General features: G+C 47.5%; 4 protein-coding genes across 4 annotated transcripts; 3 read left to right on the forward strand and 1 right to left on the reverse strand.

Annotated features, from left to right (window-relative positions):
* Positions 1 to 803: 803 nt before the first annotated feature.
* I302_103498 (uncharacterized protein) lies at positions 804 to 4,952 on the forward strand (the record flags this gene model as incomplete). Its single annotated transcript, XM_019188867.1, has 8 exons — positions 804 to 946; positions 1,013 to 1,028; positions 1,092 to 1,160; positions 1,217 to 1,768; positions 1,828 to 2,475; positions 2,534 to 2,797; positions 2,854 to 3,153; positions 3,207 to 4,952. 8 exons carry the CDS (start codon positions 804 to 806, stop codon positions 4,950 to 4,952), a joined length of 3,738 nt encoding a protein of 1,245 aa, XP_019048429.1.
* A 3,053-nt stretch (positions 4,953 to 8,005) lies between these two features.
* On the reverse strand, positions 8,006 to 8,724 carry I302_103499 (uncharacterized protein; the record flags this gene model as incomplete). The annotated part of the gene is made up of 3 exons (XM_019188868.1): positions 8,006 to 8,026; positions 8,086 to 8,201; positions 8,301 to 8,724. 3 exons carry the CDS (start codon positions 8,722 to 8,724, stop codon positions 8,006 to 8,008), a joined length of 561 nt encoding a protein of 186 aa, XP_019048430.1.
* Positions 8,725 to 9,650: 926 nt separating this feature from the next.
* I302_103500 (uncharacterized protein) lies at positions 9,651 to 11,179 on the forward strand (the record flags this gene model as incomplete). Its single annotated transcript, XM_019188869.1, has 8 exons — positions 9,651 to 9,987; positions 10,116 to 10,271; positions 10,334 to 10,397; positions 10,460 to 10,481; positions 10,553 to 10,659; positions 10,713 to 10,768; positions 10,813 to 10,907; positions 10,997 to 11,179. The coding sequence occupies 8 exons, from the start codon at positions 9,651 to 9,653 to the stop codon at positions 11,177 to 11,179; spliced, it is 1,020 nt and encodes a 339-aa protein (XP_019048431.1).
* A 339-nt stretch (positions 11,180 to 11,518) lies between these two features.
* I302_103501 (uncharacterized protein) lies at positions 11,519 to 14,686 on the forward strand (the record flags this gene model as incomplete). The annotated part of the gene is made up of 18 exons (XM_065869679.1): positions 11,519 to 11,589; positions 11,643 to 11,665; positions 11,732 to 11,885; positions 11,953 to 12,013; positions 12,109 to 12,456; positions 12,528 to 12,863; positions 12,947 to 13,003; positions 13,089 to 13,231; positions 13,304 to 13,365; positions 13,432 to 13,509; positions 13,578 to 13,592; positions 13,640 to 13,665; positions 13,718 to 13,765; positions 13,835 to 13,850; positions 13,903 to 13,942; positions 14,065 to 14,112; positions 14,196 to 14,439; positions 14,519 to 14,686. 18 exons carry the CDS (start codon positions 11,519 to 11,521, stop codon positions 14,684 to 14,686), a joined length of 1,938 nt encoding a protein of 645 aa, XP_065725751.1.
* Between the last annotated feature and the right edge of the window lie 23 nt (positions 14,687 to 14,709).

Below are 14,709 nucleotides of genomic sequence, written 5' to 3' on the forward strand. Positions count from 1 at the left end.
CCGTACGTAAGGGTTGATAAGGTGGATAAGCGTGGGTTTGCTGAGAAGTGGAAGAAGAAGGAAAGTGGGTGAGAAAGGCGAATGGTGACAGTTTTGTAAGTGGATGTAGCTAGGCTGTCAAAGCGGGCTGAGGCTGGACGATAAGGCGGGATCTCTAAATTTGGTAGTGTATCAAACTAATCATGTGATGGATGGTGTTTGCTATGGCCTCAAGATAAGGCTTTGAATGGGGTATTGAGGACAGTGTGCTCTATGCGCTGATATTGGTTTGTATGGGTGATAGATAAGACGGACATGCATGATCCATCACATCGCCATCACTCGTCACTTTGGACCTTATGAGTAGCCCAAAAAGGATGCATGACAATGGCAAATGATCGGCTGTCCCCGAAGGCAAAAGAGTGGGCAGTTCATGGGTTACGTAAGACGTGGTCCCGAGACTTAAGGGAGGGGATCGAACAAGATGATGGACAGTATCGCACGCGCCTGATGTTTGTTGACATTGACATGAAATGATGATTCAACTTTGAACGTTGAGTGAACAAACAAACATCATTAAGCTCATATCTGATTCTGATCCGCATTCCATTCACATATCATCTTTCGGATCATCACCTGACCTTCCATTGCCTTTCTACAGCATACGAATCCAACTATGAAGCATTAGGATTGTTCATCATTCCCCACCAACCGCCAGCAACCTTTGCAACAACCAGCAACCTTTGCAACAACCAGCAACAACGAAGAGACAGCGATCAACAAACACCTTTAACAGCCCAACGTACAAATATCGACAATCCACCATGTCAGAGTGGGAAAGAGATGGATCGCCTATGCCATCGGGCCCTCCACCAATCACTTATGGTAGATTGACACTCATGAAGAGGAAAGGAGGGGGTGATGTACAGACTATACCGTTGGATGCGGAGAGGATAACCTTTGGACGGTGAGTGTTTCATCAGTATACTAGTGCAGTCCACAGTGCTGACCTCAAATGCATTCGCTCTCGCAGTGATTATGACTGTGATGTAAGCCAGATCTGTATCATCTCGTAGTATGTGACTTATTTTCAAGCTGACATGTCTGAGTAGGTACGATTGTACTATTCTGACGTATCCAAACTACATTGCGAGATTGCCTTTGACATCATCAGTGGTCATGTGAGTCTATTTTACACTCCGACGTTCAACTACCATACGCTAACATACATTCAAAGGCCACACTTCACGTCAAAGGTACAAATGGACTTCTGTACACTCCATCAGGACAGAGCCCGACTGCCTACAAACCACCCTCAGAGATCCCTCTCAACGATAAAGATGTCATCACAATCCGAAAGAAACCTTTCCGATTCGAGTATGGTCCCTCAGTCGATACCCCTATATCATTCTCACCTGCAGTCCAACTTTCTAGTGAGATGCAAGCAGCCCCATCACCTGCCAAGCAACCTTCCTTCAGCTCTCCTGGACATCAGCCCATCCGCCGACGAGCATCCCATCGACTTTCCCTCGTTCCGGAAGGTAAAACCTTCGTACCTCTTTCTCCCATCAAGAACAGAAGACACAGTACACTTGGCTTGGGCGGGATGGGTACGCCTGCAAAGTCTGCAAGCAAGTCCAAGCTCAGTGAGGAAGTGCCGCAAGAACAGGAAGAGCAAGAGGAAGAACCTGCAGTCGATGTGGCCAATGGCGATGAAGGTGACAAGGTCTACTTGGAAATGAACGAAGAGAAGAATAAGGAGAATGAAGAACCCGTCGTTACAAATAAAGTAAGCTATTCGTTGCGCCCATACAGTATTAGGTTCTTTGAGCTTATACTGTGGTACAGCCAATCCACGACAACCCATTTATAACCCCTCAGCAAACCCGTAAAGCCCCGTTACGAAACACGAGTGCAGTACCTCGTACCCGTAAGACGGCAGCTGTCGAGCAAGTCAGACCCACGCATGTCGGAGATAAATCAACTTCCCCAGTGTCCAAAGACTCTCCCGCACCTGCATCTCCACCCAAGACACCTCGATCTGTCCCTCTGCCAGTCGCTAGTGATACACCTTACAACCCACCTACCACTTCAGCTTCACAAAAGGCTAACTCTACTCCTGTTCCCGCTCGGGTAGCTCTTTCAACACCCAAAGGCCCGGCTACTCTCCGTAAAGCGTTGCTCCTTCGTTCAGCCAGAAAGGTATGGCAGGAATCACGAGCGTCGGGAGTGGAAGGTGCGATCGAAGCTGGTACTATCGAAACTAGAAGGAAGAGTACAAGTCCCAAATACAGAGCCGGAAGGAAAAGCACGACTCCCATCCCTGAGGCTCCGTTGCGACAGGAGGACGAAGAGATGTCTGACGAGGACGAGCCTCAACAAGATGAACAAGATGAGGAACTCAAATGGATCCAAGAGGACGGTACGGCTGAAGTGTCATTTGAGTCGGACTCCAGTGGTCAGGATTCTTTGGAAGCTGATCAATCTTTGGATATTGTAAGTTACCTCTATACACAGGTCAGATGGATAAATACTAAAGATCTTTTGATTACAGCCGGGTCAAGGCGTTATTGAGTTCACCATAAATCACCCAGAGGTGGAAGAGGAATACATCAACAACGACGATCCTCTGGATCATGAGGATGACGAGATGGACATTGAAGAAGATCATGACGTTGGAGTATATGAGGAATATGAGCAAGCAGTGAACATTCCTGCTGATAGCTCGGTAGAAGAGGTACAGCCCGAGGATGATGACCCAGAAGAGCATCAAGTGGATGAGGATGAAGTGATGTCACTTCCTGGTACACCTCAAACAGTAAGCTCCGCTGATCCCATTATGAATGGACAGAATAGCTGATCATAGTATTATAGCGACAACCTCTTTCCAAGCAGTTCTTCACTCCACAGCCTGAACGGAACATCCATAAATTACCTAGACGATCTTTGGCAAATATCGGTGCTCCACCTGTTCGATTCGAACGCCTTCCAGCTACGCCAAGTGCTTTCAAGAGGGAACGTGCTCCGCCTGGATCGATGGGCAAACCATCTCGAAGAGTTACGTTGGCTGTACCAGCGGCTGAAGAGGAGATGAAAGCTGAAACGGACGAAGAACCTGTCGTAGAGAGGAAAGTGTTTGCTACTCCTGTCAAATCAGAAGCGGCTAAAGCTGAGGTAAGCCCGACGTATTCGCTCTTCAATAGACATCATGCTGATCCGCAACATAGGCTAAACGAAGAAGAGAATCACTCGCCACGCCAAGACAACTTCCCGCTCCCCCCGCTAGCGGTTTCAAGAACCCAGTCATCGAGACCCGTTTCTCTGACTTGGTCTCTACCCCATCTCATCCAGCTCTGACCGCTCAATCACCCGAACCATCCGACCACATTCAAGCAGTACCAAGCACACCGATGGACGACATCAAGAAACGACTCGATAAGATGCGTCGACAATCCGTCCAACGAGCTGATAGACGAGCGACTGTAGGATTCGTCTTGCCTTCTACACCTAGTCATAAGCCCGAGAGCAGAGAAATGGGATCATGGAGTGTGAATCCGCGAAGAATCGAGGGTCAAGGTCCCAAAACTCCCATCTTCCCTAGACTTAAGAAAGAAGACCAGATTATGGAATGTCCAAGTGAAGGTATAACCACCACCTCACAACAAAGCTCGCTTACCATTCAAGCTCAAGCACCCTCTTCGCCGGAGTACGATACCCCCTCATCACCTTCCACACCATCTTACACCGGTATTCGAGAGATGCTCAAACAACCTCTACCAGCCAAGACACCAGACATGAGAGGTCTCAAAAACCTATTCCCCGCCACTCCCAAGGAAGTCGGTTCGCCGTCCCTGGTAGGCGTCAAAGAGATGCTCAGACAACCTTGCGTACCTGCTACGCCCAATTTCAGCGGGATGAAGCATATGTTCCAACAGCCCAAGATCACTCAGACACCTGGATTCGAAGGGATCGGAGAGATGTTTGAGGAAGAAGAAGAGGAGGAGATTGAGCAAGCTGAAGAGGCTGTTGGTGTAATTGCTGAGGAAGATGCCAATAAGGCTGAAGACGATGAAATTGCGGAGGAAATTGTGACTCAGCAGGCACAAGACACAGCGAAGACTGGCGGAGAGAAGAAACCCGCCGCGACCTCTAAACTCCCCAGACCTGCTACTACCACTTCCACTTCTACCTCAACAGCTTCTCGATCTCGACGAGCCGCACCTTCTACCTCTGCCGCACCTACCAAAGCAACGACCAGAATCCCTGCTCGACAAGCTGCTGCATCTACCTCCACGTCCAGAGCCCCTCAAGCTGAAGTTGATACGACTGAACCCAAATCGAAATCTACCAGAAATCGAAGAGCTGAGCCCGTCACCAAGACGGTAGATGAAGAACCGAAATCCAGATCCACCCGAGCTAAACGAACGACCTCTGTGGATCCTGAACCTTCTGCGCCATCTAGAGCAACAGCTAGTAGATCACGATCTACCAGAGCCAAATCAACGGCCGAACCTGACGAAGCTGTCCAGGTTGAAGAGGCCGGTAGTAAATCCACAAGAACCAAGTCTGCTTCTACGAGAGCTACTAGACAGACTACAGTGGAAGTTGAAGAGGGGGGATCGAAGCCTTCTAGAGGGAAGAAAGTCCTGGCTCAGTTGCCTGAACAATCTGGAGTGGCTGAGGAGAAGACGAGTACTTCTACTTCTACCTCGAATTCAACGAGAAGCAAGGTACCTGCTCCCTCACTCAGGACTACCACTAAGCACGAAGAGAAGGTCTCTACCTCGGCTTCTTCACGAAGAAGGGCTACTGCGGCGGTGGGGAACAAGGAGAACGATGATGGGTCTCATGAGGAGATATCTGCAGGTGCGGGTGCGAAGAAGCGAGTAGGAGTTACGAAGGATGCGACGGGTGCGACGGGTTCGGGTGTACCTGTACCTGTTGCTACTAGGGCTACGAGGAGTAGGAAATGATTGGTACGGTTTTGCGCTTCTGGAGTATTTCGATTTGATTATAGTCTTGATAGGTTATGACATGAGTTGGTTACTTATGAGATGTGTAAGATAAGTATTCTGTTTGATGATAAAGCGATGTATACCGTGTCTTGTTGATATCGTCGTTACGTGACGTATACAAGATCATTGGTAGACTATGACCTAGCCAAAAGAGTTCATCGTTGGATTTCGCTGTTTCGCATTGCAGTACAACTTTTTTGCAATGCCTCGACGATGAAATAAGGAATGATCCGAATGGATCCGAGGGTGTCCGTTGGCGAATTAAGCGAATCCAAGGGTTTGGTTTGGATGGTGTCAACGACTGAGACACCTCCTTTGAGGGTTGCAGGATTGGTTGAAAGCGTTCTCTCACTCACTTCTACCTACTTTGACTCCACTACTCTGGCCTCCTAGTCCTCATGCATCCCCATGGCAGATACAACGAAGTCATATCTCTCTGTACTGTATGTTTATGGTGTACACTTCTCACGCTCAGACTGATGAGTCGGGTCATAGTGTACTCGTATACAGTCCCATCAACTTAAGCGAGATTCATGTCTTGGCACAGGAATAATAATGGATCTAGAAGTCTAGTCTGGCTGGAGGTCCATGCGTTCCTTTGACGTCGAGCTTTGATCGCTTTTCTTGAGATTGATTGACAATTGATGTTTATTGTGTTTGAAGGTGTGAAAGCAGAGGTGATGTGAGGTTTTGATGGATATGATGTATTTGTTTGTATTGTGTTTTACACGAGGTATCCTTCTGTATTCCCACCAAATTCTCATGCATACTGAGGACAGTCACACACATATATAATCAGAGGGAGAAATGGTCTTCTCCCCTATCTCCTCGTCTCATTTCTTCTCTCTCCTATTAGTCATACAACAAGTAAGTATACAATGCACGATTGAACATCCCAGTATATCTGCCAACAAGACCCTAGGTGTAGTGGATGCCGTGTACAATTGGTAAGTAAGATATCGTCCTTCCTTCTCTTTCCAATCCCTTGGCCTGATCTCATCATGATGAACAATCTTAAACGCGTGTAAACTCTACGTGTCTACACGGTGAGAGTATACTAAACTGTCTAGATTCTGATTCTACCCTTTGAATTCTACTTCCATTGCTTTTTGGTCTTGTGTCGATGTGGATCGCTCGAGCTGACCTTGTTGTTGTGGTGATTCCCAGTAAACCTTGTCTCGATAATACGATGATACGATGACACGATGATGCGATTCGAGTGAATCTGGTGAGTCGGTCCTTTTTGCTGTGTGATGGACCATTTTCATGACAACTCTGATATATTCATCGTACTACGGTACCCCTTGTGGCGTTGATGGGTGTATACCTCTGATGTAATCTTGAGTGGCGAGCTGACGAGATGCCTTCTAACCCTAGAGCTCACTTCATTAGAGCCGATCGCCACGATCTTTTGAGGTGGGTCAATCTTCCTTCTACATATTGCTGCTCTGTATCGCTGTCCCTCCACACCATGATTATACCATTGCATGGCTTATCTGCAACTCTCATCCATGATGGTTGGGAGATTGAGGAAACAACCAATCATTGAACACTCTATATGATCTTCGTCCTTTATTCTCCTTTACGACCTGCTTTGTGGTTGATTGCGATAAACGCTGATCCTCGTGCTTCTCACACTAGGGTTTCGATTTTCGACAGTAACCCAAAACTGAGCATGATCTATTGGTAAGTTTGAGTTCCTTACCCAGACCTTCATTGTTTGTCCCAACTTCTCGACCATCCCCGTCCAGTGATGACATCTTGACCTATATCCTCTTGAATCAAAGCGCTATGCTGCGGTGATGGAGACAAATCAAAAACTTCCATGGCGCTGAACCTTCCTTCCTTCCCCCTCCTTTCCTGACTCCTAGACAGTACAGTACAATTGAGCTGACGATATCAATTTCACCGCATAGATACGTTCCATCAAGGCGAGTACTGTTCATTCTTTTCGTTACGCCGGTGAAGGTGTCAGGAGAACCGATGTGTCCGTCTTGTATCCACCCTTTGAAATGATGTACAAGTTTAACTCTCTTCGTATCGGTTTCTCACGATGAGAATCGGCGTGACATTTCTTCTTTCCAAAGTGTCTGATCTATTCTTCTCCCTTCTGCATTAACCAGATATCCCCACGAAAGAGGGTATAGGATGACCGCTACTGACTATCATATGATTGCTGATTACAGGCCACTTGTCCGGTCATGCGGTGTGGTACTGAACGAACCGCTCGGTGAGTCATGCTCCATCGTTCGAGAGGCTTTGAGCTTTGTGTCTACATCAAGGAAGAGAAACCAAGGCCTTTCTGTATCTTCTGCACTACCTGAAGTGCAGAAATGAGGATAGCGTATTCATTCAGTCGTCTGATCCTCTCTATGATTTCTGGGTGGTCGCTGACCAATCGGACCAGATACTCATCACTGACCATGCCTTCTTCAAGTTTCGATGATCCCTCAAATGACCTCGAACCGGATCGATGATGCGGACATATCACTCGTGAGTTGGATGGTTTTAAACTCGTTGATGATTTATGGACTTTGGTGATATCAGCTGATGTCGCTTTGGTGGATGTTAAAACTGTCTGTCAGTATTTGTCTATCGTCTTTCTCTCCCATATCATCGCGTGCTTTATATACAGTATCCGTATGATTCGTTCATACTTCTTCGTCGAGTTTGTTGGTTGATCATTTCAAGTCGTATGCATTGCAGTCTATAATACTATGGGGTTGTGATGTCTGCCTAAGAAGCTCGGGTGTAAAGACATAGCATTGAGATTGAGTCAGAGCCACGAACGAGTCCGTGGCACTTACAAACACCCAGCCCGCAGAATGCGTATGGTAGACAAAACTCATTCATAAAAAGGTAAAACATGCGTCATTCTATCAACAAGGGTGTATACGATCGTAGGTGTTCATTATGACTGATGTGGTGAACGTTCCATGACATTGTCCATTCCTCATTCCATAATGCCCGACTTGGCCGGCATTGATGCTCAAGAAGCTCAACTGGCCGACTTATGCGAGCGAAAAGTATTGCTAAGACCGCGTTACACATATCAGCATGGAAACCCCGTCATTGACAATGAGGTACTCACCTGAGCTACGTCGGGATGGTCCGCACCATGGCATTCCCAAGTTTGCAAGTCCTTAATCGATCCGTATGGCTTGGCATCGATGGGTGCACTGTCCTTGACTACGTCGAGGCATTGAGCTGGTCCATCCATCACACAATATCAGCTCCTCTCTCTCTTGCATTCCACCTCCACTCATGTTCATGTATACACTACACACAGGATGGGAGAGGACTTACATCCATTTTCGCCAATAGTAATCTTCATCTTCGACCCCTCGACACTCCCAATACTAAACGCCTGCCCCTCCCTAGAAGCATCACAAGATTGTACCGTAACTTTCCCCCCATTCCCATTGGAGATATCAGCCTCAAGACAAAGTTCAGGATGAGCCACCAACTTGATTGGACCTCTCTTCTGAGCGCCGGTGGGTGAGAATAATTGGAATTCGTCAAGGTATGTACCGGGGATGGCAACGCAGTTGGTCAGTGCTACTGTTGAACCAATGGCGGCATAGCCGTTTTGTACGGTTAGGCAGGTATTGGGGGTGGAGGAGGAGCGGAAGTATGAGCCTTCTCCCTTGGAGGCTCGGGGGGAGATGGGGGAGGCGAAGGATAGGGCCAGGGTGGCGAGGAGAGGGAGGAGGAGTGTGGGGATGAACATCTTGAGTGATTGGTTTGTTGGTTTGTTGGGTGTAAGCGTGAGTGAAGAAGATTAGTTTGATGAGGAAGAGAAAGAGGGGAAATCGATAGTTCGAACAGGTATTTATACCTTACACTCCTATCCGGTGTTGACTATCACCTCTATAGGTGCGGACTACTTTACGTGCATGTCGATCGGCGGATCATCGCTTTCGCTTTCTTTCGACTCAGAGCGCCGAGGTGGTGCAGTACAAGCTGTGGTTGATGAACACCGAGTTGACATCCTTTATGCATTCTAATGTAGGATGATGGTCAATGTGAGCAGGGTTTGACTCACGATGCTATGCATTCAACATACCGGTTGAGCCTACTCTGCGGTCGGAGTAGGCTACAAAGTCGTATACGGACTTACTCTTCGGAGGTACACCTCGGACCTGACAGGGTGACGATGGACACGAGCCCGAGCAGGCGACGATCTCCATCTTCGTCGTAAGTCATACTTGCTTTGTTTCGCGTCATATCGTCATGTGATATGAATACTATACACTGGAGAATGACGTTTGCTGATTCATGGAACATGGGTCATGGGTCGAACGAGCTTTCGCTCGGATATGCAGAAGCTCGGTCATAGTCCTTTCATCGCATAACTTAGGGAGCCAGCGTTTCATATTACTGTATACATTGGTGTTTCGTCTGTAGTGAAGAACCGATTCACCTTCGAGTCGACGTAGATGACTTGAAGGTGAGTGAAAGGACATACGACATCGAGTCGATTGTCATCCTTTGCTTTTGATGCTTTTCGACTCGTAACGGGCGATGCTTCAGTCTATATGTTGGAGCATGTTCGCATAAGTCACTCATCACCACTGCATTAAATGTGGTTCAACCAAATATAGATACACCGCCAAGGCTTGAGCTTCGAAAGTACATACTAACACAAGAGACAAAATGACCATCTCCCTATTACCTATAATCAGCCAAGCCGACAGATTCCCCTATTGCCCTACAGGTATTGCCGAGGGGTACATACCTTTCCATCTGACCTTATCAGATTTCCAGAACGACCTACCTCCGATTGGACTATTATGCCACGATGTGGTGAAAGAGATGAGGGCCGTCGCAGAGGGTATATGGAAGTTCGAAGAAGACAAGGAAACTGCGCAAGTCAGGTGTGTGTATTTTACTGAGAGTCTGGTCGCCAAGGGGGGAGAGGAGATCGGTAGGGAGGGTGGGAGGGTGGTGAAGCTTTGGAAGGAGTGTGGGAAGTTTTGGGGACGATTATCTGGTGAGAGTGCCGGGTGTCTGAATCACTTTTGTCCATTCCTGCCTACCTCTCTCTTCAGCGTATGGTAGATTAGGTCATCCAGACTGACCAGAGCTTTCCCTTGACCTGTACTGATGAATGTGGCAAAGGATGGAGGGACGAGTGCTACGCTGTGTATGCCTCTTCGAAATCATCTGGTCTGATCGCCAGCTCAGACCCTGGAATCTACGGGAATGTCATCTTCAATCTGGAGAGGTCAGCTTGCCCCTTGTTTGGGGTGGCTACTTTCGGAGTACGTATGACTGGTAGGTTGGACTTCCTCGTTATGAGGCATTGGAGGTTGCGCTGACACGTACAGTACGTAAAGCTTATGAGGGTGAAGGTGAGAACATGAAAATTTGGGTACCTACCAGGAGCAAGACCAAGTCCACGTGAGTCATTTGCACAGCAGAGTTCTTGGGAGATAGATGCTGACTCCGTGGAGAGTCTGTAGCTGGCCAGGTAAATTGGACAACGTACGTTAATATTGACTAACCATCCGGGGATGTAAGTTGTTAATCTAAGTTAGTCTGACGCTGTGCCGCAGTCCGTCTCAGGAGGTATATCAGCCGGATCAACACCTTTTGAAACATTGCTCAAGGAATGCGATGAGGAAGCAAGTTTACCCGGAGCGTTCATCGAGAGATATGTCAAGTGAGTAATATCTGTTCAACTAACGTGAGCGCTGATGTCGACGGGTGACTCAGGAATGCCGGTGTCACTACTTACTTCTATATCACAGATGAGGGTTTTCTGCAACCTGGTGAGTAACCGGAGTATTTATAGGGTAGCTGACTTGCTTTGTAGAGGTGTCATATGTCTATGATCTACCGTTACCCCCCTCGGACTCGGCGGAGTACATCAAGTTGAAGCCGAACGACGACGAGGTCGAATCGTTTTCTGTGAGTAATGCTCTCCCCTGAATGGAGTATTCCATCTCAATATCACGATACGGTCACAGCTGTGTTGCTCACCATCATGCGAGCGGTAGCTTTTGACCATTCCCGAAGTCATCGAAGCCTTGCACGCAGACAGGTTCAAGCCGAATTGCGGGTTAATCTTGGTTGATTTCCTGATAAGACATGGGTTCGTCACTCCCGAGACGGAGCCGAATTTGCTAGAAATCAGCTCAAGAATGAGAAAAAGATTGCGGGTGGCTTTGCCTGGCGTCTAGCTGTTATTGGCACAAGTTTTGATGCACAAGATACATGGTAGTTGGGTCTGAGAATACATGCATGTTTTTTGGTTGTTGTTGCGTTATTGGGTTGTTTCCGTCGGAAGTGGAGGTGCTAGTCAGTCGGGACACCTGATCCGGTCGAGTGACCAGTGACCACATGTTCAATCCTATTAATGTCCAAGATGATCATGTTCAGCGTTGTTTATACTTGCATTTCAATACCCCATGCTTCTCCTCGGTAGAACAGTATCATCTCCCACATCATATCTTCACCCAAGAATATCAACGATCCTCACCTACCATCACTCGGTCGCTAGGACTATCACAACAACAACGATGACATCAGGATCATCGTCCAAATTGACCAAGTTGAGGGAACTGATGAAGGATAGGAATATCGATGCGTAGTATGTGTAGACCTCGTTTGATCAGACACATCAAGCTGACTCGTTTGCTATAGTGTAGTACCTTCGGAAGATGCTCGTGAGTCTGCTCTACATCGGCAGAACAAGTGTACAACGATCTAACATGGTAACACCTGCGTTGTAGACGCTTCGGAATACCTTGCTCCCTGCGACGCAAGACGAGCATATATAACTTCGTTTACCGGATCAGCAGGGTGCGCAGTGATAACTCACAATGAAGCTAGATGTTGGACTGATGGGAGGTACTGGGTACAAGCTGAGAAGCAGCTGGGAGAAGGGTGAGTGAAGCGAATAATCACTTCGTCGAGGTCTTAGGCTAATGATCGCCTCTTGTTGTGCCTATAGCTGGACGTTGATGAAATCTGGATTACCAGAAGTACCGACGTGGGGAGCATGGCTCAAATCTGCGAGTCCAACCTACATCACAATTCTTGAAGGATAATCCATCGATGAAAGCTGGGTAAATCGGCGCTGACGTTGTATTCGGTTTATACTCATCAGGACCTCCCATCATCCTCAAGAATAGGCATCGACCCCACCCTAATCCCTCAATCCGAATCTACCACTCTCTCCACCTCCCTCACTGCAACTCCGACAACCTCATCTCTCGTACCTATATCGGAGAACCTGGTCGACATCATATGGTCTGAATCGGAGCAGAAACCGACAAGACCAACTAACGAGATATTCAACCTATCCACTCAATATACTGGTGAATCCGTTGAAAGCAAGATAAGTAGGATAAGGGATAAACTCAAGAGGATCGGTAGTCCAGGTATAATAGTGACGAGTCTGGATGAGATTGCTTGGCTGTTCAACCTTAGAGGAGCCGATATACCTTATAATCCTGTATGTTGTGTTCTCTCCGTACCCCTCTCTGCCGTAAAAATGCTAAACTTGCGGTCGTTCGGCGTACATAGGTATTCTTCGCATATGCCATACTCACAAGGGACGACTGCACCCTCTTCGCATCCCCCAAATCACTGACAGACCCAGTCCGAGAATACCTACATAAGAACGGAATTGCGCTGTTGGATTACGATCAGATTTGGAATTCCCTGGGCAGCTGGCAGAAGAGATTGACAGTTGAGAGGTCCCAGCAGCAGACGGACAAAGACGTGGATATGAACGATGAGCCTTCCACCAAGAAGGCTAAGGTGGAGAAAGAGGGGGACAAGGAGGAAAAGGTGGTGAAGACGGATAAGGTTTTGATAGGGATGAAAACTAGTTGGGCGATTGCCAAGGCTGTTGGAGAGGTGAGTTGACGTCTACTTTTCATTCTCAAGCTCCCTTTTAGGGCTTGTTTGGCTAATGATTTGTCCGGTACTGTGGTATTTAGGATAATGTAGAAGTCAGGAGATCGATCATTGAGGAGTCCAAAGCTAAGAAAAATGCTGTGAGTTTCGTATCTCCTCTCGCAGATCCGGTTTCCCTCTTGTCCACGACGGGCGCGCAGACTGATTCCTAGTGATCATACATAGACCGAGATCGAAGGCTTCCGCCAGTGCCATATTCGAGATGGAGTAGCCTTGGCAAGATACTTCGCATGGCTGGAAGAGGCGCTACAGCAGAATGAAAAGTGGTCGGAGTATGATGCGGCGCGAGTCCTGGAGAACTACAGAAAGTAAGTCATGGGATCGGCCACAAATCTCAGGCGCTGAAGGGTATTAGCTGATGAGTTGTTTTCCTGTTATAGGGAGAACAAGTGGTTCATGGGGTTATCTTTCGAGACTATCTCTTCAACTGGTGCTAATGCGGGTAAGTTTAGATAATACGTCATGTATCACTGCGAAGGCGAGCTGGTGTGTTGAATGTGGAAATTAGCTATCATACATTATGCTCCACCTAAAGAGGGATCAGCGATCATAGATAAAGATAAAATGTACCTATGTGATTCAGGAGGTGAGTTACCGAGTCCAACCAATACTCATCCGTGTGAAATGAGCATGTTCGGCTGATACGTTACACAGCGCAATATCTTGATGGTGAGCTGTCAATTCCTCAAGGATGTTTATAGCTAACAGACGTGCAGGCACTACTGATGTGACGAGGACTTTTGTGAGTTAATTTGACTTATGCTGATCTGAGCCAACAGCTAATGTTCGTATAGCACTTTGGTACGCCTACAGAGGAGGAGAAGAGGGCGTTCACCAGAGTGGTAAGTTCACATCGTTCTTAATCACATCATTGTCACCCATATGAAGTCGATTGGCTGACTTGGATCTAGCTGCAAGGTCATATAGGTCAGCTGCTTCATCAAAACCTAGTCATCTCAAAGCTAATATCACCATATAGCACTCGACACCGTTGTCTTTCCGCAGGGCACGACAGGTAAGTGAAGTGACGTCCTATGAAGTAAGCTTTGACTAAGACCGATTCTTCTCTCATAGGATATATCTTGTGAGTCCGATCTGCGATCTAGGCATGACTTGACTGGCATCACTGATGGTGTTCCAGAGATATACTGGCTAGACGTGCACTATGGTCAGACGGGATGGATTATCGGTGAGTATTCCCCTTCGCCCTCTTATCGCTTAGACCACCCATATCGTCTCCTCATCATACTGTGCTGATGAGCGGGAGTACAGCCACGGAACATCCCATGGGATCGGGTCATTCCTAAACGTCCATGAAGGTCCACAGGGCGTAGGTCAACGACCAGCCTATAACGATGTCCCCTTAGTAGAGGGTATGGTAATCTCCAACGAACCGGGTTATTACGCCGAGGGTAAATTCGGAATAAGGATAGAAGGTGTTGATATTATAGTCAGGGCAGAGACCAGGGAAAATTTCGGTGGGAAAGGATGGTTGGGTATGGAGAGGATATGTATGGTAAGCTTTAAGCTCTCAGCTCCCTCGTTCTTTTCCCCTTTCTTTGATGTTGCGGCTGATTCGGTTGAGGTGATGATAGTGTCCCATACAAAGCTCCCTTCTTGATATCTCGCTATTGAGCCCGAGCGAGAAAGATTGGTTGAATGAGTATCATTCCGAGGTACTGGAGAAGATCGGTCCGATGTTGAGGGAGGTAGGTGATGAGAGAGCGATAGGGTGGCTAGAGAGGCAATGTACGGCGATATAAGGATCGACAGCAGAAGAGAACAG

The sequence above is a fragment of the Kwoniella bestiolae genome, chromosome 2, assembly GCF_000512585.2.
Source record: "Kwoniella bestiolae CBS 10118 chromosome 2, complete sequence".
Classification (NCBI taxonomy): Eukaryota; Fungi; Basidiomycota; class Tremellomycetes; order Tremellales; family Cryptococcaceae; genus Kwoniella; species Kwoniella bestiolae.